We start from the raw sequence: 25895 nt of genomic DNA, 5'->3' as shown, positions 1-25895 counted from the left end.
ACAGTACTGCTGCAATGAGCTCCCATTATGCTCCCAAATGATTGTTTTAACCCAGCGACTTCAGGCAATGCATTAGAAATGTGCTTTAGGATGGTATCAGTCATTACACATTATGTTACTGCGGTTAAGTGATTTTGTCATGAGGGACAGTTTGTCTGATTCACTGCTGGGATCAGTGTGAGTGTAAACTGTGGGACTGATTTCACTTGTCACAGAATCATTGGGGACTCAACTGATAACCTGCCAAATAGAAAATGTTTTCTATTAAACAATGTCCAATAATTAACTACTCTTTTGGTGTGATTACACACAGAATTGACACATTTGATTTTGATGGAATGAATTCATTGCAGGTAATGGTAAAACACTGTTAAAAGAGACAATGGACGCAATTTTATGCATTTATTCATGTAGTTATTCCACTCTGATTCAAAGGCTCAAGGCTGGGTCAGCGATTTAATAGCCAAAAATACTCTAGAATTTATGGTTAATGTTTTTATCTCCTTCAGGTTTTCTCTTCGTTTTTTGTACCATCCTTCCTTAAAAATGCCACAAAACTTTGAAAAGTGCATTTTTGTGAATATCTCCAAAACTTCTCAAGTTGTCCATATACCCCCCATAAAAATGTTCCCCGTTGTCAAGGCTTGTGAGGTCACAAATTTGCAACAAGAAACCACCAACATTTTTTCCCCAAAGGTTTTATAACCATCCTGTTCAAACAACATTCTCTTTTTTCTTTTTACACAGCCAGAGAACAAAAAAGATTAAACATAATAAACTCCCAAACCTTTTGTACAGAGAAATCAAACTAAATGAAAACGTCTCTTATATTAGTCCATGTTTTATCCTCTGAATCCACTTTTGCATTTGCCATTAAATTGGGAAGGGAGACACTATCGTGTCAACATGAGGCTCTCTGTGTTGTACGCAATGTCAATCAGTCCATTTCACTTGCTGGTTTTATCTGTTTTATATGGAATAGAAACCAGTAAGTCTAGGCCATTCAACAAGTAATCCAGTAATGTCTATGATAGTGTGTGCGTGTGTGCGTGCGTTCAAAGGTTATCAGTGTGAATGTGTCAGGAGTAGGCAAATCTAAATCAACGATTTGTATGCATGTCTGAGTTTGTTAAGAGTCTCATAGTTTAAGCCAGTCCGAATCCCTCTGAGCATTCCTGAATGGCCAACAGCAGCATATGTCTCAGCTTCTCATAGCTCTCATAGGCTGGAAGGTCCAGCTGGTTAAAGCTGGAGAAAGAAAAAGATAATTAAAGTTAAATTTGCACAATTTTTATTGTCATTATTTATTATTACTTTATTTGTAAAATGGTTATGTGTGTACCAGGTATGAGCAGATGGCAGGCGGTCAGTGGAGCGATCGATCACGGTGGATCTGGAACTTCTGGATGCCGTTCATGCCCTCCAGAGCAGCAAAACCCTGGAGGGGAACCTTGGACGTGCCGGTGACAAACTGTAGGAACTTGGCCCGGTCTGCCTGGTCAAAGGACCGCAAGGCCCTCCAGAACCACTGGATCTAAAGTTAAAAAAGAGAATAAAAAAGAAATGTATCAGAAAAGCAGTTGAGACTGATTAAGGCTAGAAGCTACAAGACATAGGCAAAAATGCTAACATTACAACACGTTTCCTCTTCTCAAGTGGCATACATCACTGTGTACTGCATTGTTTGTGCTGTACTAGAGGCCATGTGGTAGTTCACATGAAATAGTTCCACATATATTGCAGCCACATAAGTTTTACTAGAACTAAAACGAGCAAACACAATCTATGCGGAGAGTCCTGTGACTGTGTCCTGTAATCTCTCTCTAACACATTCAGCTGTCTCACACACATGCAGAAATGGGTTGGGATTTCCATAATAATGTTGCATATTAACTTGTGCATACCTGGATGGAGCTGGACTGGTACTTGTGATATTCGGTGTTGGCCTTTAGGTCATCGATGTCAATAGTGGGCAGGCCAGAGATGAGCAGCTCTAGCTCCTGCTCAGTGAAGATGGAGATCAGCCTCTTGGGGATGATCTCATAGAATCCCTCGAGGAAGGCTGCCAGCTGCTTGCGGATCGCACCTAAAAAAAACAAAACAAACAAAAGAACTATTCACTCTGGGACCTTTTATGTAACCGTGAGAATACTGTTTATTTGGCATGCAACAAATGTTATTTTATCAATTAATGTGGTGGCTATTTTTTCAATTAAGCAGCTGGAAATTTGATGCATTACTGAATAATGCATTTGGGCAGCAGCTGGAGGATGCTACCTATGATAAATCAGCCATCTTATACAGAGAAACACCACAGGCTCTCTGCTGCATATTGATCAGTCAAACATTTAAAAGTGCTGCCACCTAGTGCTTTCTTTGCGAATCACTGAGAACATCTGCCTTCAACATTTAAAATGACATCTGTTGATTAAAAGATGTAGATTAACCCAGTTGCAGTGTTTTTGTTGAAAAATACTGAACATTGATACAGCCTCACTTCCTATGGGAAATTAAAGATTCAGTGAAATAGCCTCAGTCTCACCTGTCATCTTCATCTGGCATACCAGGTGCACATACTCTTTTTTGTTTTCCTCTGTGACCAGGATATTGGCTCCATTTGGCTTGAGGTCTCTCACTTCACACACCCCGAACTCCTGGACCTACACACACAGAGCACATGAACACTTTCAGTGTTGTACGTCTTGCATGGTTTCAGCTCAATATTTTACTGAAAGTCACAGATGGCATCCATTAACAGTTATTTTAACGCCATCAGATTTCCAATTACATTTTTGCAGCACTTATTTTATGAGAACATTAAGCATGTGGGATTCAAGCCCTTGAGGCCCAATCCCAATTTCAACAGTTGAAGCGAGGATACAGTATGAGAATCAATTTTCCACTTGAAGCTAATTGGAACATTTAGAGAACAGACACCAACCTCTGTGCTGAATGTCAGCTCATAGCCTAGTGTGGACACATCATTCTCCAACAAGTACACCAAGCCCTGGAAGAACGGGTAGTCCTCGCTCTCCATGTCCGTGTACCTGGGAATACCACATAAATACAGACATATTATTCATATATTCAAGACAAAGAATGCAAAATATAGCTAACAAGCTCTCTGGTTGCCACAACATTTAGTATAGCTACCAGTGTGGCTTGGTTTTTTGGAATTATTAGTGTAGTTGGAACATGTCAATGAACAATTAAGTCACTTGAGTGTGACTGCCAGTAGCTCAAATACCTGACACTCTTGCCCAGGATGTGCTTGTAGAAGCTGCGGGTGAAGTAGCACTCCAGTAACCGGTTATCATAGACTGCCTTGGCCACCACACGACCCACAAACTTGAAGTAGCTGAGGTGATTGGGGTTGCAGTGAGATGAGGGGTTGATGGTATAGGTGACACGGTCGCCTGGCGAAGTGCGGAACAGGGCGTACATGGGGTTGAACATCTCCCGGGAGATGATCATGTACCATTCCCTCAGCAGGCCACCGGCATCCTGGCCCTCCTCCCCCTCAAACACAATGTATCTGTAACAGAAAGGGAGCAGAGTATGACTCAGGATGAGTGGTTCTGCAATTAGTCGACATGCAGGTGGACAGAAGGGCAATGGAGCCTTACAGTCTATTTTTCATGTCCTCTGGGCTCTTGCGATGCAGCTCCCTGTAGGAGTCTTCGAACACGTGATCTCTCCTCACATGCACAGCCATGTCCTCCTTCCTCAGGCCTTCGTCCAGTCGCTCTAACTCCTGGCGGAAGTACCTGCAGAGATGGCCAGAAAAAGACAAGAGGGTCAGTAATTTAAAAAGCCAATAACTATCTAATAGACGGTGTATGATAGGAGTGTAACGAAATCCCCCTTACTTCCTCTTAACATCAAAGTCCAGGATGCGTATGTAATCAACCAGTACCGCAAAAGGCCCATCAGCCAAGTGAGTGGTGGACTGGCGCAGGATCTGGTTAAGCACTGTGCGGTGAGTTTCTAAAAAGGAGGAAGAATGAGTCTTGTTTAAACACTATACTAAACATCAGAGTGCTTTATCATTCTCCTCGTTGAAATTGAGGCTCACCGGCAAAACGGAGGAACTTCTGGGTGTCTGGTGGCAGGTTTGAAGAGATGTGCATGGAGGATGGTTCCCTGGAAAAGAAAGGGTCTAGGGATGAAGGTGTGGCAGGTGTAAGGGGTGCTGGGGACAGCGGTGGAGGCTCGTCTTTGATGTGAGAAAGCTGGCTCTCCCGGGTGTCCCTCACAGGAGGTTTGCTCTCTCGCTCCGTGGCATGGACTAGAAAGAAGGCCTCCACAGCTGGCTGGAGAACTAAGAAAACAAAGAGAATACCATTAGGGGAACGAATCACTTAACGATGTTCCTTCAACAGACTTAAATACAACTGGAATCACTTAGAGTACAGACAAATGCATTTCTACAGAGGGAATCAACCTACCCAATACAGCATGCTGGTCATGGGATTCCTCCAGCTCTTTCAGGCACTCCCCGAGCATGTCCCATAGTTCATCCAACAACAGCTGCTCACTGAGCAGAGGGAGGTCTGGAAGTCTCTCCTCACTCTCTGACTGGCCGTTTCCTTCTTCATCTAAAAAACAAATTTCAAATATACACTGAGCCATTGCATCAGTTAAGCTATCATCGAGTGTGCCTGCTAGTTGACAAAGCAATGTTTTTGTTAAAAGGAATTCTCCAGTGTTGATTAACAAGCCCATATTTGTCTATTTATGTTAAAAATGTTTAAGTTACTACTGCTGCTCCCATTTCATCAGAGAAGGGTGCTCACTGGACGTGGAGCACATTTACTGAAGAAAACACAGCGACTCCGCAGGTGTTTAATTTGTCATTAGTAGTTTGGACAATCTGCAAGTGAATCATACCCAGAGGTGCAGGGTCCTGCTCTAGAGGAGAGGGCTGGTCCACATCCATTGGAGAGTCATCTCTCTGGGCTGCTTGGGCTTCTGACATTGACTGCACTTCGGACTAAAGAAAACAAACCAGGAAGGACCAGAGAGGCAGAGACAGAGGATGAACAACAGTGAGAAGAATAATTAGTGATTAACATAACAGTTTTCTTTTTCATAGTAGTCCATCATGACTGGTATTGCCATGCAAAATGACATTCCCATGATCCACTGAGAAAGGAGCAGAACTGGGACAGAAAGGGGAGGGAGAGGGAGGGCCAAAAGCATGAAGCCATGTCAGCCAGCAAACAACATCAGTGAAACATATCAAACAGTTTGTAGCAGGCAGCACATTCACATACAGATCATTTCAACAGTACAACATGTTAATGCAAAGACATTGATATAGATGGTGGATCACTGGCACATCTGTCCTTCTGTTGGAGCTGTCAATGCTCATCATGGCAGCAGTGTAGACGTTGTCACTATGCATTAACAACTTGAGGCAGCAGGCTGTAGGCTTACTGCACACTCCATTATATTGTTTACATATAATTTGATGCAATACAATATGAAGGTTAACTATAGGTTTTTTTTTCCAAAATAAGACAGATATGCTTTACAAGTAATGAGTTAGCTTATGAATTTCTAAAATGCGCAAAGCCAGTAGAGGTGAATTAGACATGAGGCATGTCAGTAGCTATTAGCCATTTCATAGCATTTATCTAGATGACCATCACAGTAATGTTGACGTAACTATACTGTGATGGTCATACTATGAAGTGTCAGTGTTTTTTTGCATCTTTCAAATGGTCTCCTAAAGTAAGTGTGGGTGCCATGTGTGAGTAGGAGTATGCCTGCTGTCAGTGCAGCCCATGCTAACCGTGGCAGCAGCAGCCGTGCCAGCAGGGGGAGCAGCACCAGTGGGAGCATGGGGGGGCGCCACTGAGGATCCGGCAGCGGCGGCGACGGCGGCAGAGGCAGAGGAGGAGGTGGGTGGGGGGGCCTGTTGGAGCCTGCGTGCCCGCTGACCCTCTCTCACCATCTGGATGATGGCATCAGCTTCAGCCTCCAGCTGACGCACCGCAGCCTGAATGCTGCTGGCTGAGCCCAGACTGGTGGAGCCTGGCCATTCATAAAGGAGGGAGAGAGGTTTTATTATTTGATAAATCATTGGGAGATTGCATGCATACACCAAGAATACATACAGTGTGTATATTGTAACATCATCCTACCTAATCGCCCGGTCTGTTTGGCTTTCTTGTTGGCGCGCCGTGTATCCTCACGGAGCTGGATAATGACCTGCAGCACTCGCAAGAAAAACTTCTGTGTTGACGTCTTGGAAGTTAGTGAGCTCATACAGGGAAGCTGCAGTTCACGTCCCCCGAGTGTGCGCTTCTGCGCAGCCACAATCACGACACTCTCCGACCCGTCGAACCTGTGGCCCAACCAACAAATGCATACCAGGTAAAGGACATTGTAGTTGCAAGAAATTAGCCTGTATGTACAAGAAAGACTCCATCATTATATACCGTAATGTCACTTAGGATAACTGATTAAACAGAATTAGTCGACCAGTCCCTGCTGCAAGCCCAGAGATAGTGAGCTGTATGCTGACAACCACTGGGCAGCCCAGAGTCATTACTGTCTAACCTGCTGGTCATCTTGCCCTTGAGTCTGGCTGATATAGAGGAATCCTCAGGAGGGGCGTCCGGGGAATGCGAATCAGCCTGCGCCCGTCTCTGCTGCTCCAAGTTGTACTCTCTAAGTTCGGCCAGCAGTGTGCCTGAGAGAGAAAGAAAATGTTCAGTTACATGTTTAAAGAGAAAACTGTATTTACTTAAATAGGCGCATGACAAATGGCATCTGTAGATTCGCCCAGCACTAACCAATCTGTTTGCAAAGAGTGTAACCGAGGTGTCTAGCTCCACTGAGCAGCAGTCTGAGCACGGTGTCTCTGGTGGCGCCGTCTCCTCTAGATAGCTGCAGCAGAATGTTAGCTGCATCCTCCAGACCCTCCTCTGAACATGAGTGAGATGTCAACACCTTGTAAGGAGGAGAAAAGGAGTTGTAAGAGAAATAGTATTATAATTCAAATTACAAAATAAATTTAAAAAAACAATTAAACTGGCCCCTGCCTATTTGTATAGCTAACCAGACAGGCTGTAAGAGGTCCTTGAATGATGGATGTCACAGGCCAGGTACCAATTAATACTGAAGAAATACCAGCCACTCATAAATCCAAATGCAGATTTCATTGGGAAAAAAAAATCACACACTAAAAGAAATGGATACATTTCAAATGAATTTCACTGTATATCTCTAAACACTAATTCTTTAGTTTCTCTTCTATGAGAGGACACTGTTCTGTCTAAAAGTAAACATCATTCTTTATGTGGCGAACATAGCGCAGACCTTTCTTCCAGAAATTTGGGGTTTTAGGCTTTTTGGCTTATGTTTCTGATCAGCAGGGGTTCCTTAATTAAAAGAACATTTTATGACTATTTATAGAGCATGCAGATGGCATTTTTATTATCATCTGATGTTCACCCAGATTTATGGCTTCTAAGGCAACTCATTTCTAGAAAATATTCAATACTGAAAATACTGAAGCCCAGAGCCACAAACCAATTGTCTCTTGACTTTGCTCTTTATATTATAATCTAAATCTCTCCTCTTTGTTTGCCACCTGGTTTGCCTCAAGTGATCTTCAGCATAAGTTATCCAGACTAATAGCTTGAAAAAAAAAAAGTTTGTTGCAAAGCTAAACTTTTCCATGTGCACTCATGGAAATTCACACACATTTCATGATGACAGTATGACTGACACCATGTGACACTTTTCCAACTTGTTTTTCCATACCTCAACAGAGAGTTGAAGCTGTTTCTCTGTGAGTCCAGAGGAGGCCATCTTGTTGTCACTCTCTGTACTAGTAGTTGGGCCCCTCTGTTTCCCTGTTTTGGCAAAACATACCCACAAATGAGTACATCATTACTTTCTACTATAATCTCTGATATACTGTAATGCCTACAGAAATGACATCTTATTTTGGAATAAATTGACACTACCTGTAGAGGTTATTCCAGTGGACGTGGGTATAGAGATTGTTGTCGAGGATGTCTGGGAGACTGCTAGACTTGTCCCTGAGGATGTACCCTGGGCTCCAGCTCCCACAGAGGCTCCTGGGCCTGTCACAGTGGGCTGGGTAGAGCCCACTGATGCTGCACCCTGTGTTGTGACTGGGGCTGTGGCTCCTGAGCTGGTTGCCGTACTGGGGTTGGCAGCCTGTGGGGTGGGGTGTCCAGCAGGCACCTCGGTAGCCTTGTTGTCAGGCAGGGCAATGGATATGAGGGAGAGCAAGCGCAGCAGCTTTTCAGTGAGCAAGGAGCTCCGTCTGATTACCGGATGGGACAGCATGTTCATCAGCTGGCCTAGAGGGGAGGTTTCCAGGCTAAACTGGGCCCCCTCAGCCTCTGCACTGCCCCCCAGAGGCACTGTCTTCATAGAGGCTTTGCCCTTGCGGCTGACATTCATGTTGTCCAGCTTCACCAGGAGGTCCCAAAAATCGGTGGAGATACCCAGAGACTGAGGAGTAATGACAGAGGAGCCCAAGGAGTTCTGTGTGTTGGAGGCATTGGAGCTTGGGTTACTTTGAGACTGTGACCCTGACCTGGAGCCCCCACCTCCACCCCCTCCCCCAGAGGAGCCTGAACAAAGACGAGAATCCAGGTCAGAAGACGATGTTGACAGATCTTTACAGCGCTGCTGGGTGAAGTGGCTGGGGAACACCTGTAGGGGCAGACAAGAAACGAAAAGGACTTCAATTAAAACTTAAATGACTTTTTTCTACTGCAGGGGATATACAACACATGTGACATATGTAGATGAAAATAGGAGGACTCTCACCTTGGCTAGCTGGATAAGTGTGTCCAACACGTGTCGACAGACCACTGGAGCAGCTTGTGGGTGGATGTGGACAGTGGAGCCTCCACCTCCTGCACACGTGACACCTGCAGTAGCACCTGACACTCCTCCCAGAGTTCCAGATCCTGCAGAGCCCCCAGCTGAGTGACGGTCAGCATGCTTCCTACCTGACGCCCGCTGAATCTGGAAAATGTTTGTCCGGCAGCCCAAGGCTGCGTCCATAGAAACAGAGAGCCAGGAAAGCTGGCTGGAGCTGCGAGACTCCACCCTGTTCAGTAGCTCTAAGGAGGATGAGGAGGATGAAGAGGGGAGGGAGGACGTGGCTGAGCTTTTGCCTCCACAGCCTGCCTGGGTGCTCCTCTTGCCACGAGAGTCTTCTAGACGTGAGGTCTCCACACACACCTCACTTTCGCTGCTGCGCTGGAGGATGGACAACAGGCTGCGAATGACCCACCCACGTGTCTGAGAGTGGTAGCAGAGGTTCCTGAGCACACGGTGCAGACGGCTGGTATTAAGCTTCGGTTCATCCACAAAAAGCAGAACCAGCAAGCAGGACAAGGCTTCATGGTCCAGCAGCAGTCGACCGCGTAGACGCAACAAGGAGTCCACACTAGAACTGGATGGTCTGAGGAGATAAAAGGAGAAAATGTATTCAGTTCATCACCAGTCAAAAGTGGGTGGTGAACAGTCCAACAATTCAGCCCTAACACCTTTATAAATGTTTATTATTTAACAAAAAAGTGTTCTCACCTGTGGTTTGTTCCTCCCCCCATCTGAAATGTGCCTCCTCTCTGCACAGCCAGCCGGGTGTATTGGACGCCACGATTGCTCCCCAACCGGCTGGTGAAGGCTGGTGAGCGCAAGATGGCTGACAGGGCTGAAGATGAGCTATGACCAAACAGTCTCTCATGCATCAGTTGCCTCTGGCGTGCCTCTTGCTCTCTTCTTAACGCCGCCGCTTCAGCAGCAATGTCCGGGGGCATCACAGCCAACACGCTGTCCTCCATGTCCTCCAGGACACTACGCCGGAGCTCTGATGGCAGAGTCTGGATGAAGGTGACTGGATCCAAAGGAGTGTCTCCCTGTGGAGGCTGCTGGGCATCCCTGCGCTGCTGCTCTGCCCGCTGCTGGGCAAGAACCTAAGGTAACCAATGACATGCTTAGTTAAAAGCACTGATTACATGTGACTTCTTTACTAATTTGCTTGGAAATCATATCATACTTTCTTTTTTCCCAGTTTGTAGATCTAAAGCTAAATATTTGGTCTACTGTAATTGTTTATAATTTCAGAGAAGAGTATCTCACCTCCTCCTGGATGGCAGGTGGCAAGGCTGCCAGGAACTCAGGGCTGACCTCTGTGACCCCTGGTCCTCCCAGTACAGGTGCAGTAGTGGCAGGCAGGCTGGTGGCAGCAGGACGGGAAGGTGGTCTGATGCCAAGCTGGTTTTGCAGCACCTCTCGACGGATGTCCTCAGGAAGAGCTGCCAGGAAAGAGGGATCCACACCCTCTGGCAGACTGATGCCTACCAAGACAAAAACATCACAAATATTATGAGATGTAATATTGTATATTATTAACAACTGCAGGAAAAAAATGGCAGCAATTTATTTTACCTGCAAGTGGGTCTTCCTCCTCATTGCTGGTGGATGGGAGGGGCTCTTCCTGTATAGCCTGAGACTGACTATCAGCACTATCACTCCTGGGCATTGTTTCCCCAGGAGATGACACAGAAGTGGAGCTGTAAACATAAAAGGAAAAAAAGTTAGCATCAGTGAGCAGAAATGTGTGCGATGATATACTTAGCTTGATTTACACAGTGCCAAATTTTTTGTGGAGTGTGCTCAGAATCCTACTCACCCAGTCTCTGCATCTGTCTGCCTGTCAGTCAGCCCACTCTCCCCACTACCAGAAAGCTCCTGAGACAACTGGGTGGGCTGGGCAGGGTTGGGAGCAGCTTCTTCCTGAGTGGCAGACGCAGGACTGCTGGTATCCATGGGTGACCCTTCCAGTTGTGATACACCCACTACTGCAGGCTCTGAGGTCTCCACGATGTCTGGACTTAAGGAGGCTGAGAAAAAGGAACAGGAAAAAAAACAGTGAGGGTAAAGATTAACAAATTATGCCACTCAATGCACTGTTGCAAAATTCCTTGGGTGATTGATTTGTAATTCACAGTGCTATGGAAATTTTATGATAGATCTAGCTACGACCAGGATCAACATCATTTACATTACAGACGTGTGTCCTTACTGTTGGCCAGTCTGTATAAAGAGAGTTTTCAAAGTTAGTCTACCTTCCCTGCCTTCATCCAACGCTCCTCCTCCTCCTCCACCGACTCTCTCACCAATTGTGGGTGCTGGAGACATTTCCATCTGAGATGCCTCTGCTTCACTGTTTGGTCTGTCAGTTGCCGACAAGGGTGGAAGGCCTGCCCCTGCCAAGGCAGCCAGTGAGCTGGCATGCGACTCAGCCAGCAACAGGTCAGCAATTGGCTGGTGGACCTGCTGACTGATTGCAGTCTCCAGGGAGACTAGGGCCTGCTCATGAGGTGCAGGTGTGGTGGGAGTGACCTCTCCAGATGGGGGAGCAGTGAGGAAGCCCTCTGAGACCCTGGGTGGGTCCAGACATGACACTGTGCCACCCTGAGCCTGCTCACCTTCTGCAAGATGCAGAGAGAAATTTTATGTGAAGGGAGGGATATAGTTTTTACACATTCTTGACAAGAACTAAACTGTACTGATCTTTAGTTTTTCCACCAACTAACATAAGATTGCAAGGTTTAGAAAAAAACAAGTTCTGAAAATACTACTGCATAACTGTTCTAAGTGACTAGCTTATGAGCAGATACCAATGCTTAATTTGTTAAATAGCACCTTAAAATAGTTAACAATTACAGGAAACATTTTCCCTATACACAACTGCTGCCAAAACGTAACAGAACAGAAGGTCATTGTTGATGATGGCAATAGCTTCTGCTGAGGAAGGCAGTAAGTTGTATAGTTATCTCCTTAATGGGGTGCACAATCCTGATCCCCAACAACAACACAACTTACTACCTCACCACAGCACAGCCGGCTACAGAAAAACACTGAAATACAAGATACACATAAAGCAACATTGTGCAATTGAGATATAATGTAAATACATGGAATTGCGTGCATAAGACAGCAATGCAGATCAGATATTTTCGGTTTTATTATATGAGCCATTTGAAAGCTAAGAGTGGATCTCCTTTGCAGCAGATGAAGATGCTGAGCCGGTATGGCGTTACCATAAGAAAGACAGTAGACTGTATAGTTATCTCCCAGATCTGGTGTGATCCTAAAACTATACAAACTACTACCTCATCCTACAGCACGCTTTGCTGGCAGCTTGCCTCTGGGTGTCCAGCACTGAGAAGTCTGCAAATTTGAACATCAAGGAAAAAACTAAACAAAACAAAAAAAAAAACCAACATATACAAATGTCAGTACCTGCAGTGTTCTCTGCACCGTTGACTGTCCCCAATCCAGAACCCTAGGGACAAAAACAGATGACATTAGCAAAAAGTGAAAGTAACTGATTAAAGTTATGCTATGCTTAAGAGCTCTCACTCCTACACAGCCAACAAATGTATTATTTGGCAACCTGCAGGCTCTGTTCTCTGGCCTGTTCTGCCCCAGAGGCCCTCCTCTCATTCTGCTTAGACTCCTCTTCCTCTGCCAGCTGCCTCCTCCTCTTCTCCCTACGCTCCTCCAGTTCTTCATCTCGCAGACTCTCCAGATGCTGCAGGATAGGCACCTTCACCACTGAAAGCAAACACAGATGTCAGAACTCATCTTTGGTTGTGACTTTAACTTAATATTGAGGTACTGGATCATGTAAAATGTGATAAAACCATCAAATTAATCTTCATTGAGTTTGCAGTCTTCTATCAACTTACCTGCTACACAGTCATGCATGCTCTCAGCATCTAGCACTTTGCACTCATCTGTCCATCTAGTTAAGGCAGTGGGAATACTAGAGAGGGTGCCTAGAGAGACAGAAAGACCAAACATGTTAAGAATTCGGGCTAGCAGTAAACCAAAAGGCCATTATATTAACAACAACCTAAAGTAATTCTCACCTGCTTGTCCCCCTGTACTGCTCTGTTCATGGAAAAAGTCATCCAACAACTCGTCATCAGAACGAGCGATGATATGCACATCCTCATTTCCAACCAAAAGGCGTGCACGACCACGGGACTGCAAAGGCAGAGAGCTGGACAGCTGTAAAATATCTGCTGCAGCACTGGGGCCCAACAATCTGAGGAAGGAAGCAGAAGAGGAACAGACATTTTTATTATCAACATCACTCAAATAAAGAATAAATAAATCAGTAAACAGATGTGTTGTTCAACACAACCAGCAACAAAATATGCTCTCACCTTTGCAAAATAAGTGGCGGGTTGGGCTGCCGATTTCCAGGGTAGTGGACATGGATGGTGTGTCCACTGTTGGCAGTGAGCTGGCGCAGTGTCCGCTGGCTGCGACCCATACCCTGTGCTAGGCGGCTGCTGGTGCCTGCCACACCTAGGGTGAGGGAACCGTGGTCAGCATGGCGCACCATCAGTGGGTGGGAGCTGGGGATGTTGCCTGGGGAGGGAGGGATGTCAGCTGATGGAAAAATAACAGAAAACAGTAGGCAGACATTAGGGGGACACCTGGCACAACCCCAAGTAATGTTTATGAAAAATAAATTACTGAAAATTACTTTCCGCATCATCTCTTTTTGTATGTGTGTGTTTGTAAATGCACCAATTTGAAATGTCCCAAGCTTTAATGAGTGATGCAAGTAGAGCCACTTAGGAGGAGGGCTACTATCTGATAAAGTTTTTTTTTTTTTTTTACAACAGAGATTTTGGCACATCATAGCAGGGAAAGTACTGGTGTAACTGTTAATATTAACAAACACTGCATTCCATTTACAGTGCATGGCTAACTTACTGGAAATGAGTAATCATTAACATAATTTCTTTCCCCTGTGCTATCCCTGTTATGACAAGTCAAAATGTCAGCCATGGTCAATTATTGAGTCACTAGAAGCAGTCTTTGGAAAACCAGGCTGAACATGCATTTTTGCAAGGATCAAGGATCAAGGATCAGTATGAAAAGGAGTTTGGAGATTGAACATTGTAGAAAATTAAGAGGAACCAATTTCTAAAAAAAATGACAATGAAAAATAATGAAAATCCCTAGAAATGGTAAATTTGACCTTAATTAGTGTTAGTAAATCATCCTGCTTACCATTGTTGGAGAACATGTTGTCAAACTCTATGATGAGGTCATCATCCCTGTCAAACCTTTCGAAGCGGATGTGTGGTGCAGCATTGATATCAGGGAAGTCCTCATCCAATTCCATCTCTGAACCTTCATCATCATCATCCTCATCTCCTTCTTCATCATCCTTTAAGAAAAGTAGCAGCAGTGAGTCTTAAGGATAAGGATTAAGACTTTTTTAAATGACTTCATCTCATTACTACATACCTGATCCTCCTCCTCCTCCTCTTCTTCCTCCTCCTCTTCATCCTGGCTGTCTTCATCATCATTGCTGCCACTAGAATCTTCCTCCTGAGTGTGTTCCTCGTCCTCTGGTTCCAGGATGTTCATGGAGTCTGATGGCAGAGAGAAATACACGGTCCCTTACAAGAATATCTTATAAACTGAGAAGCTGTCAGTCAGGCCAGTCAAGTTTTAATTATATAGTCTCAATGAGCCTAATCTGTACAGCTTTACAACTTGTTTAACAACTTGGTTGTTTATCATAATGGGCACATAATGTTCTGATGTGTCACTGTCTTACCTTCCCGGTTGGCCTGAAGAGTGGATGCCTGGCTTATGTTGGATGGAGCCTCATCCATCAACACATCCTCTTGCGATTCATCTTCACCACTGCGTCCCACTGATTGACAGAACAGACAACCAGTGATATACTTGTTAGTTTCTTCACTTGTTAAAAGGAATACTCACACTCTGTGATCAGATAAAAATCCTAAAATTAAAGGGAGCTGTAATTCCAACATGCAGGCACTAATTTAATTGTTATTTTAGTGATTTTTTTGGTATCCAGTACCTATCTCACTCAGGAAATTAAATCAGTGTCTCACCTATAATTGTGCTGTTGACGGTGCCAGCATCTCTCTCCAGCAGCTCATCAATCAGATCCACCAACTCATTCTCCACCTGCATGCACAGGAAATGACATACAAATGCAATGTAAGCCATAGAACAGAGTGGAGAAATAGGTCTAACACTTTGGAGCTATATTATCTACTTTTGGTCATACCCTCTTTTGTGTTATGGCAAGTCATTATAGAGGTTGCAGATGAAGTAATGTTGTGAAATGCTACTCCAGTATTGTGTGTCAATCACCTGCATAGCCTGTGTGCTGAGGACCTCTGGCTGACCAGCAATGACCACAGTGTCTCCCTCTGTCTCTCCATCCATCAGGTCGCTGTCTGTTCCCTGCACCCTGTGGTTGCCCTCCACTGGCTCTGCCTCACCAGACTCTCCTGGAACAGATGCCAAACATCAGCAACAGACATATTTGGAATCTCTCGATTGTGTTTTGAAATCTGAGCTGACTCATGTCAATACCTTGGTCCTGAGTGTTGCTGTTGCTGTCCCTGGCAGTGCCCACAGTATCATGTTCCGTCTTGTTCTTGCTGGAACCTCCTTTACCCCCAAACAGACTGCTGGGCTGGTTAACAATGCGAGACAGAGTCTCCAGAGGCTTCAGGGCAGCATTCACTGTGTTGGCCATGTTGGGACTAAACCAAGTGGTGTAAAGAAAAAAAATATGGAGTCATGTTATACTGGTGATGCATGAACAAACACAGAGAAGATCTAATTTGCAAAAAGAATAATACTGTGTAATAATATACCTGGACAAATCCAAACTGTGAGGCACACGGGCCAAGTCATTAACCAGTCCTTTCTTAAGAAAGAGCCTTATGATATTGTTCATGCCATTGTGTTGTGTCTTGGCTGCTGCTGTGCTGTAGAAACTGGATGTGGAGGGACATGACTCCATGATGGTGCTGATGATGCACATCACTGCCTGAAGCCTGTGAAATAGATGCATCAGGTCAAAGAATGAGAATGGGAGTGTGGATGCATATAAATTATCAATGAATTAATCGATCAATATCAAGTTGTTTACATATTTTCATACTGTCTACCTGGCATGTTTTTCTGCGCCTTCTGCCATTGCTAGTGCTCGACTAAGGGCAGCCTTCACCTCATTGACTAGGGCCACTTGGGCATCGGTGCCTGTGCCGGCAGCTGCCAGGCTGGCTAGGAAGAGACGTGCCAAGGCTGGAGTGTCCTTGTCCTCTGAATTCTGGGTGTGTGGCAGTAAGTGGTCGAGCACAAAGGCCAGAACACTGCAATCCTGTTACAATAGGAGGTCAAAATGGGTTAAGAGAAAAAATGATATTCAAGGCATGACAGTACAGAGGTTTGAAAGGCTGACAAGATTTCATCTAACTACCCACCTCCTTAATGAGCTCGGACTGTCCAGCAGTGTAGCAGTAGGAGGCGATTAAAGTGGCGATGCCCACGTAGGAGCGCACCAGTTCAGCCAGCAATCTCAGGATGGTGGATGTGGGCATTAGAGGCTTGCTTGCCTTGACTTTAGCTGCTTTACCCTCATCTGAGCTGGTGCCCTTCTCTCCCTCCTGTTCTTTCTTCTCCTCTCTCATCTCTTCTGGTGTGGAGGCTGAGGCAAAACAGTGATTGGATACACAGATTATGGGCAGCTCACACACTTGAATGAGTGACTGTCTTATATAAATAAAATAAGAACTCAAGCACATTTTAGCTGTTTTGTGGTTTATTTTGGACAGAAAGCACAAAAAGCTTAGCATTCCAAAGAACAAACAAATCAGAGAAATGCTCTATAGTATACTCTGACGTGGGCATTTTCATCTCTTTGTTTAATTAATTTACTGGTAAGCTTGAACAGATGAATTACGATAAAAACTATTAACTGACTTTGTCTGCTACGCTGTTGACATAGACTTCTACCATTGCAAACACTGCTTTGCCCTAAATGACAATGGAAACAACAAAATAACTACCTTAACAGAGGAGAGATAACATAGAATCTGACATGTGCAGTTACTTCACATTTCTCTGATTTATTAAAAAAAAAACTTTTAGTCTCACCTTCTCCTTGTGGTGTGCCAGACTGAGAAGACTCAGCCACACCTCCATCAGCAGCAAACACTTGAGTCTGAGAAAAAGAGACACAGCTCTATTATTAAAAGAGGAGATGACACATTTCACTACACAAGATAAACCAGACTACAAGTCACCGAGACTCACATTGATATGGAATGCAGACTGGGAGTCAAAGTCGCTGCCCTGTCGTGTGAGTCGGTATTGCTGGTAAACGTCATCACCAACATCCTGTAATATCTGGCACAGGTCTTGACCACCAGGCACTGCTGCTGCACGTTCCTCTGGGCGTTCAGCTGTGCCGCACACAAAAGCACACACTTAGCTGCAATGCTCAAATGACTAATTCCATGAAAATGACCTATATATCCTTCAAACAGATAGTTATCAGGATCTCTTTAGAATGTCTTACGTTCTTCAGGAGCATGGTAGGCAGCCAAAGCATTGAGCATGTCATAGATAACCTCCTTGATAGTGTCAGGGATAGGAGGTAAGGGGGAGAGTTTCAGAGGAGTGGTCTTCACCAGCTGCACTGCATTGGGCCCCTTAATACGAAGATTCTCAAACTCATCGTCAGAGGCTGTAGAAAAAAAGAGTGTATGAACTGTGTATATAGTGTATGAACTTATAGGGGTTTTTTTTTGTTCTTTTGTTTGTTTTTTTTTTTAAATTGAGACACAACCGAATAGCTAAATAAACTTGTCAAACCAATTCACAGTACTAGGAATTTCAAATCTAATCAAGTTACTACACCTACTAAAGCTAAATCATGCTCAGAGTTTGCACACTCACCAGTGCCAGCTCCACGTGGTGCAGGCAGAGCAATGCGGACACAATTGCTGGCGGTTTCAGCGAAGCATTCAGGGTTGCGGCAGGCGGCGGGGCCCAGGACACGAAGAATATAATTGATTTCTCTGGAACCGAGGCTGCCTGACACCACTCCTGAGGTGGTACTGCCTGCTCCACTGGTCACAGCTGACCTCACCACCTATAGTAACATATTCGAGGAATTCATTTGTTATCAACACAACTTAGAAGCATCATCCAGAAAATGCTATATTCAGTAAAACAAACTAGCGGTGTAACAACTACCTGACAATATCTTCATATTCTGTGAGCTCCATTTAAGCAGAATGAGAATAAACCAACCTTTTCCATGGTGTGCCGCAGTGTGGCTGGGTCTTCTATGATGTGTCTGAACAGCAGTGTCACAAGTGGAGTGAAGCCGTTGAAGCCGGAGCTCTGCGTCAGCCCCAGAATCATCCGTGTGCTCTTGAGCTCAGCAAACATCATAGCATAGTGGTGATTGCGTGTCAGGCGCAAACAGAGACGCAGTGTGGCATGGAGGGTGTCTGGGTCCACAGGAACACTGATCATACTGACACAGGCCCGAATAAGAACGGTGGTCATGTCTTCAGTCAAGCCCTGTACAACAATATCAGAGCCCTGGGAGTAATCAGACTCCAGTGTTGAAGAGGAGCCAGAGGTGGTCTCCTTCAGCTGGTTGGAATCATCCTTAGGAGCACTCATCTCCACTGCTGCCCCAGAGTCTAGGTCAGTCTGGGTTTCCTCTGCTTTGCTCCTGTCTGCCTCTTCTCTTTCCGAGTCAGTAATGCTGCCAGTCTTGGCAGGCTTGGGCATGCGTGGCACTCTCTGGACAGTTAACATCACTGGCCTCCTGTTACCAGTCTCCTCATTTACCTGACAAAGAGAGTGGATTTAATCAATGGAACCCTGCAAACTCAAAAACACAATCAACCATGAAACGAGGTTCATAGATTTCTTTCACAATATTCTTTAAGTATTTTCTAGCAGTTGAGAGAGATGTTTAAATGTTTATGTATACCTGCACCATGGTGTTAAACTGTACAGTGTATCTCCGGCGTCCAGCTGTGAAACGGACACTGCTCTCCCCAGCCCTCCATGCTGAGTCAATGGTACTGTTGTTTGATGCACTGTAACTGCACCAACGGCCAGAGCGGTCATCAAACCATCGCCAGTTATTCCCATTGGGTTGCAGATACTAAAAGGTAGACAGAGAGAAAAGTGACTAGTTGTTACTACTGTATCTAACAACATGGTTGTCTATACCTGTATTTCTAACTAAGTCTATTTCAGTGTAACACCTGTGTAATCTTTGTAAGCTTTGTTTTATATGGCTGACTTGTACCTTGTTCATTTGTTCTCTACGCTTTGAAGAGACTGCCATCTTCTCATAGAAGTCAATGATCAAAAGCACTGGTGTGATCCATCTGAAGAAAAGGGTATTAATCATTAATCATTTTGTATGATTAATATAAAGTCAAGACAAACATATTATGCCTCTCATGATTAAAAGCTGCTGTAACATCTGGTAGTGAAGAGAGGGCTGTACAAAACTCACTTTGGTGTCTGGATGTCTTTCTGTTCTTTAGCAGCCTGCAGACAGGGCTGCACAACCTCAAGCAGCTTGATCAGCAAATCAAGAATCCCACTGTTCTCCACCACTCTGGCACCCAACAGCTTCAGTTCCTTTCAAAACAACAACCAAAAAAAGATTGTTTAAAATTTGTAGATGAGCAATGACAGAAAATGATTTCAATTTCTGAGTGAATGTTTTAAGCCTAGAATTTTTGATGGGTGTGTTTTTGTTACCTCAAAGAGCAACGTGAGCAGCAGAATTCGTGTTGCCAGCTTGGAGGCCTGGGGCAGTGTGGCCATCTGTCTGGTCCACTCTGACACCGTCTTTGTGTCACTGGTTGTCAGGGGCTCAGCCGCCTTGATCAGCACGTCTGCTGCCTCCCACACCTACACACAACATGAACACAATCAGGCTGGTACAAACATGTTGTGCTTCTTTTGTCAAGACTCACTGTTTAAAGATGATTCACTTGTAATGAATGATAAAACACAAAGGCACATGATGGCTTAGAGAGCTGCATTTGAACTCAAGATGTCAGGTACTTGCTTAAAGCATTTACTCTAAAATACTAAAAAGTAATTAAAAGGACAAATTGGATTCAGTTGAATACAAATCTACACCTGACAACTTGTCACTTTCATATTTACGCTTTCAAAAAACATGAGAGTAAATGTTTTCTGCCAAGGTTTTAAGGCCAGTCTTAATTGCAGTTATTAGTCAAACAGGAAATTGCCAAAATAAAAACAGGAATGAACTGCAACATCTTCAACAGCTTCCTAAAATCTGGATCTTAACTCCGAACATATATAGTAGGCTCTAGAGAGCAGACTGCAATTTAAACATGCATTTATCAACTCACCTGGTGGACAACCTGGCCAAGGATGAGATCTCTGTACTCTGCACCACTTCTCTTAATGGCAGTCATCAGCAGATCGCAGAGTCTGTAGACTGTGTCAGGCAGCTCATCCAGAAGATGGAAGCAGCCAGGCAGCATGGAATCAGTGAAGGCATGCAGCTCCTGGGGGTCCAGTGGCTCAGCCTCCATGAAGCGTTCCAAACAGCGTGCCTCTTCTTCCTCTGCCCGTTCCCTGGCTCTCCTGTCCTCCTCCTCACGCCGACGTGCTGCTTCCTGAAGCAAGACACAAAAATAATCAGCTGTTCAGTTAAATGTTCCATTTTTCAATCACAAGGTTTCATTTAGCAACAGATGGTTTAGGGCAGAACTGTTTTTCCATGTAATTTGAGCAGTGAGGACAATGCACCTCAGGAGAATCAGAGCGTTGCTCCATGCTGACCTCCTGCCCAAGTGACATAGCAATGGCCCTCATCATCTGGTCCTCTTCAGACATAGTCAGGTCCTAGATGGAAAAAAGCAACAATGTCAGCTGCCTGAGTTTGCTTCTGAAATTTATTTTAAAAATGGGAGTATGCGCATTTCTATTTATGAAGCCTTACTCTTACTGCTCCACCAAGAAGTGGAGGAGGGTGTGTAAGTAGGTATTCTGTGGCCTGCTCCATGGTGCTGGTGTTCAGTAGGGCCTCCATAGCATGTTCTCTTGAGAAACCCATATCCATCAGCTGAAACACCACACAAAAGGAGGAAGTTGTAGTAAGGAAGTAAACAGAGACGGTGTCATAAATGAAGGGCAATTAAAAAAGTCCTGAAAAATGACATTAAGGATGAGGCAAGTTTATGACCCCTGTTGTCATTACGAAGGACAAGGATACATTCTTCCACTTATTCCTGGTTTTCCCCTCTGTTTTGAATCGTAACTGAGAAGCCTCTACTCACCAGCTCTCTAAAGACAGCCAATCAAAACCTTTTCCGTCGTAACTGAATCCTGATATTTTGTCTCAAAAAGTCTTAATAATCTAATAATCTGGTTCAAATTCCTCTGTCCCTTTCCTTATACAATTTATTATCCCCCTTCAACCTCACTATTCTTCACTCTTTCCCTCTCATCACTTCTCCTCTCCATTTCTCTCCCTCTCCCTGATGGCTCTGATACTGCTGGAGCTGCTGCTAGCGAAACTGTGCGTGCCTCCCTCTCCCTCTGCATCTCCCCTGTTATAAAACAAACGTTGGCCCAGGATTCAGTGCATGCAGGATATGGGGGAGGAAAACTGGTAAACACAGCACCTGCTTTAGTTTCTTGCCTGCTTGGCCACCTAGATATGTAATTATCCAGTAAACCTGTGCTGTTAAAACTGCCTGCAGTGGTGGCAGAGCACGCTGAAAAGGCAGCAAGTACAAATGACAGCAGGTAAGCAGGGACACTGTCAAACTGCAAACAATACCACAAAATCAAAAAATATCAAACAAAGGCACACAATTTGTCCTTGGTTGTTCCTGGACTAGTATCCCAAAGATGAAAGCCTGGTAATTATGATTTACTTACTCTAATGGTGATGAAAATAAACCAACATCAAAAATCAATGAAGAAAAATGCCTGTGTGTGTCTGACAGGTTTTCTAGATACCTGTGTGAGTTGAGCCTGGTTAACCTGTGGCTCACGACGAGGAGTAGAATTGGTTGAATCATCAGCTGATCCTCCTGCTGGCCCTCCAGAAGTTGTTCCAGCCGCTGCTGGTGCCTCTCCACCTGTTGTAGATGCCCCAGGGGCCCCAGTGGGTCCCAAAGAACCAGTGGAAGCTCCCTCATCATCGGGGCGCACCGTCCCCTCTCTCTCCTTGGCCAGGCGCTCCTGGATAACAGGCTCTCCTCTTAGAATGTGGCAGAGGATGGCCAGCATGGACTCAGCCATCCTGCCTCCGTACACCTTCAGCGGCTTCCTATTCCAAAGGCTGCGGATGCAGCTGAATGCAGCCTTGAGGAAAGAGACACAGTGTCAAAATAATAACAAGAACAACAGACATTCATTAAAAATCCTCCAACTCTAAGCCCTAGAAAGAAAAATGCTCATACACCTGGAGGGTGTATGTGCATTTTAGCAGGGTCATGTTTACCATGTTCACAGGAGTTTGTTTTCTTCATGGTATTAAAATGCAGAAATACAACAGAAAACAACTACTTTTTAAAAGAGGAGGAATTTTAAGGTGTCCAACTCCCATTTCCCCATTTCTCACTGAAAACATAAAACTCGCAAGTTAACTAATAGGACAAGTGGATACTGACCTTCTGGGTGACTATGAGGAACCGAAGGGCACTGAACTGGGGCATGGTGGGTGTGACCCCAGGCATTTTAGCCGGTAGGGAGTGGGGTGAGTCCAGCACAGTGCTTGGGTTCACCATCTTCTCCACCAGCATTAACCAGGCATCCAGGAACTCCCCTGTCCCATCTGGTAGATCAGCATGCTCCAGACCCTCAGAAACAGGCACCTTCCCACCCATTGACAGGGCCCAGTTAAATGTCCTGTAAAAAAGTAGCACAACTAATAAAACACCTGCCAAACAGAGTATCTGCAAGCAACATACAGTTTTTGATCTTGATATGTCAGCTCATATGGCGGGACTTACTCAAATAAGGCATCATGCCCCCCAGAGCAAAAGAACTTTTGCAGCATGAGGTGGTAGGGATACTTTCTCTCATCAAACAGCATGGGAGATGTGAAGCCCACTGAGCAGATGAAGAAAGTCAGCCTGCCAGACAAAAAGAAAAAAACAACATACGTCATGTCACCTCTGTGGACAATGCACATTCTAACAATGGCAAAATGTGCTAGGGGTAGCCTGCTCTCACCTAAATCGAGGGGTGGGTGTGTAGGGTGGGGGCTGCCAACTTAGACCCTTGGTGAGAAGCTTGGTAAGAGCAGAGGCAGTGGCCCGGGCAGCAGGTGTGGGGGTAGTGCCTGTGCTTGTGGCATGGTGGGAGCGGCGCTGGCGCACTGGAGAGCCCACACACAGCTTCACCAGCAAGCCAAAGAGCTCAGCCAGAGCCCTACCCAGGCGGGAAGAAGCTGGAAAAGACACAAGAAGGTAAGTCAGACAATAAACTCAGACATAAAAAAAAAATGATTGTGTGTCATGGAAATTATCTCACCAGAGAGCAGTGGTTTGATCTGTTTGATGCGGGTGGCCATAGCTGGTGTAAGTTTGGACTTGGCTTTAGGGTCTGTTGCAGTGGGTTCATCTGTCTCCATGGGAGCCAAGGTGTCCCCATCTAGACCCATACCTTCCAACAGTCCACCAGCAGATGAATCCACAGTCACTGCCTCAGAATCTGCTAGATAAAGGTAGAAGAGACTGAAGTTGTTGGAGGGTGTTCCAGGGACATGGTAGGACACTGCTGTTTTCAGAGAACAAAGTTAAATAGTGTTGTTACCAGTTCTTCTGGAGCCAGAGGCTGTGGCTGCTGCAGTGCTGCCAGATGGCTTCTCCTCTTTGGGCACCAGTTTCTGCATGTCAGCCTGGCCAAATTCACATCCTGGTGGCAGACTGTTGGGGACAGGCAAGAGGAGTTAAGAGGGTTACAGCTGACCACACAGTTAAAATTAAGGGGGTAAAGGAGAAGATGTTCACCTGTTGGGTGTACAAAGGGACAGCAGCACAGTGCTCTCCCATACCAGGGAGCAGTAGAGCTGACTGAGCTTGTTGAGAACACTCAAGCCGAGCTGGGAGCCCCATTGGTTAACAGAGATGGCTCTGATCTCACTCTGTTTGGGAAAAAGAACAGAAACATCCAGAGCTGCTGAAGCATTCTAAAATTTGAAGAGTCCTCCCACAGCTTGAAACACATTAACACAATTCTCAGCAGTTGCAAGTGGTTACTTGATCACTCATTTGCAACAACTGTCCATACATCACAACTGAGGGCAGCCAATTGTTTACATAATTAGATCAACAGAGATCAACTTTGTGTAATCAAGTGACTTAATGCTATCACAATAGTATGAAGGGGTATGAGAAAATACATCCATATTTACCTGTCCTACTCTGCAGGTATGGACAAACATGAGGATGTAGGCGTGCGCTGCGGTAAGTGCATGAAGAAGTGGTGTGGCACGGGCTGATAATGTGGCATCGGTGACATGACCCGCGTTAGCCAGTTCTCTGAGAAGCACAGACCCACCAGGCACCTCAATTGGTCGGTGAAGTGGCTCCAGAGACGTCAAGATACTGTCCAGTTGGCACAGGCCTTCCTGGAGTACCTTAGGCTCATGTGACAGAGTCTAAGGGGGAGAATTTAGGAGGAAAAAGCTTCAGTCAATTATTATCAAGTTTTGGCTTAACATCACATTTATTTTTAATGGGTGCCAAATAATATAAAAAACAGTGATCTTTCTTTTGTGCTCACCAATATGGACTTGCAGACACCAGCCACAGCTTGGCAGGCAGCAGAGGTGGGGAAGTCTATGGGCAAGTTGGGCAAGCCCAGAATGGAAACCAGAGGTAGCAGCCCCTTCTGGTTGACGAACTCCTGACAGTGGTCGTCTGTGGTGTTGTTGCTTAGTATGGACTCCACAAACTTCATCTGGAAAACATGTACAAAATGTGCAAATCAATGGGCAAACAAGCATAAATTAGAACACTGCTTTACGGCTTGGAATCTTTTCACAACATGCACAAAACAGTACTGAATCTGTCAAACAAGCAACACTCACCACATTCAGAATATAATCCATTAAAGGAATGGGTATCCTCTCCTCAGTGCCGACCACCCTGTAAGAATTCACATATCATCAAAATGACATCTAATGACTAAAATATTTGAAAATCTGCTGGTTGACTTGAAAAAATATCAGAGTCTGTAAAGAGTTGTTGCTCTATTCTACTGTGTTATGAACTCAGCGTCATACAGTTCAAGTGGCACTGACTGTCTGTTGCTCTCTGGTTCCCCCTGCTGCTGGCTGAACGTATGGAGGGCCTCCTCTTCCTCTTCATCCTCACTCGAGGCTTCTTCAGCAGCATGGCTGGAGCGTGCTGGCGGCACCGCCACAGTGCCATCTGCTTTCTGGATAGATGGTTTCTGGCAGATGTATTCAGGGGCTCGACCTAGGTTGCAGATCTCCTCCAGTAACTGTAACACCAATTTAGCTTTAGTTATCTTGCAGAATCATGTGGTGACATTTCAAAAGAGTGCTTTGAACTAAAAAGGTACACTACCTTAATAATGGCAGTAGTAGCATCAGTCTTCAAAGTGGGTTGGTGTCTCATGAGCTCATCCACAGCACTGCCCAAGTTGGATGCAGTGTCGCCTGTAGCCAAACACAGAAAATGTCATCTACTCAAGCACATTCCATACAGGAAAATCCTAGTGACACAGCACATACAGTCCAGCTCACCTAAAGGGTCAGAGCTGCGTCGTCGTCGCATGGCAGGCAGGTAGTCGGGGGACAAGAGCACTTTGAAGAGGCGCTCAAACGGCTGGCACTGAACGAAGGAGTGCAGGCCTCTTGCATTCAGGCACAGAGCACTGAACACATTGGGGAGAGAACCCAACACCTCACGGGTAGCAGGAACCTGGGAAAGAGAAACAAATTAAGAACAAGTAATACA

The 25895-nt window shown here is 45.1% G+C and overlaps 1 protein-coding gene across 1 annotated transcript in view; it reads right to left on the bottom strand.

Moving 5' to 3' along the window:
- Positions 1-389: 389 nt before the first annotated feature.
- Positions 390-25895, bottom strand: part of huwe1 (HECT, UBA and WWE domain containing E3 ubiquitin protein ligase 1) — a 37662-nt gene continuing 12156 nt past the window's right edge. The window contains 63 exon segments of the mRNA XM_018665878.2: positions 390-1248; positions 1343-1380; positions 1382-1534; positions 1905-2086; positions 2543-2660; positions 2942-3047; positions 3248-3535; positions 3627-3767; positions 3870-3987; positions 4076-4321; positions 4449-4598; positions 4891-4993; positions 5798-6039; positions 6150-6352; positions 6568-6700; positions 6804-6960; positions 7777-7868; positions 7983-8703; positions 8821-9463; positions 9589-9977; positions 10144-10361; positions 10453-10577; positions 10697-10907; positions 11133-11498; positions 12313-12355; positions 12467-12627; positions 12762-12851; positions 12945-13123; positions 13245-13473; positions 14104-14263; positions 14344-14471; positions 14660-14758; positions 14964-15039; positions 15229-15368; positions 15454-15626; positions 15741-15923; positions 16038-16249; positions 16353-16576; positions 17026-17092; positions 17185-17333; positions 17450-17617; positions 17830-18025; positions 18187-18738; positions 18884-19060; positions 19208-19289; positions 19421-19548; positions 19672-19824; positions 20298-20567; positions 20701-20796; positions 20894-21016; positions 21919-22266; positions 22575-22812; positions 22917-23039; positions 23140-23356; positions 23440-23619; positions 23722-23834; positions 23919-24052; positions 24323-24568; positions 24694-24870; positions 25001-25058; positions 25214-25416; positions 25503-25594; positions 25682-25859. Of these exon segments, the coding sequence (XP_018521394.1) occupies positions 1146-1248; positions 1343-1380; positions 1382-1534; positions 1905-2086; positions 2543-2660; positions 2942-3047; positions 3248-3535; positions 3627-3767; positions 3870-3987; positions 4076-4321; positions 4449-4598; positions 4891-4993; positions 5798-6039; positions 6150-6352; positions 6568-6700; positions 6804-6960; positions 7777-7868; positions 7983-8703; positions 8821-9463; positions 9589-9977; positions 10144-10361; positions 10453-10577; positions 10697-10907; positions 11133-11498; positions 12313-12355; positions 12467-12627; positions 12762-12851; positions 12945-13123; positions 13245-13473; positions 14104-14263; positions 14344-14471; positions 14660-14758; positions 14964-15039; positions 15229-15368; positions 15454-15626; positions 15741-15923; positions 16038-16249; positions 16353-16576; positions 17026-17092; positions 17185-17333; positions 17450-17617; positions 17830-18025; positions 18187-18738; positions 18884-19060; positions 19208-19289; positions 19421-19548; positions 19672-19824; positions 20298-20567; positions 20701-20796; positions 20894-21016; positions 21919-22266; positions 22575-22812; positions 22917-23039; positions 23140-23356; positions 23440-23619; positions 23722-23834; positions 23919-24052; positions 24323-24568; positions 24694-24870; positions 25001-25058; positions 25214-25416; positions 25503-25594; positions 25682-25859 (11811 nt within the window). The 3' untranslated portion in view covers positions 390-1145.

Source organism: Lates calcarifer, linkage group LG6 (genome assembly GCF_001640805.2).
Source record: "Lates calcarifer isolate ASB-BC8 linkage group LG6, TLL_Latcal_v3, whole genome shotgun sequence".
Taxonomy (NCBI): domain Eukaryota; kingdom Metazoa; phylum Chordata; class Actinopteri; family Centropomidae; genus Lates; species Lates calcarifer.
This window is presented reverse-complemented; position numbering and strand designations above follow the sequence as displayed.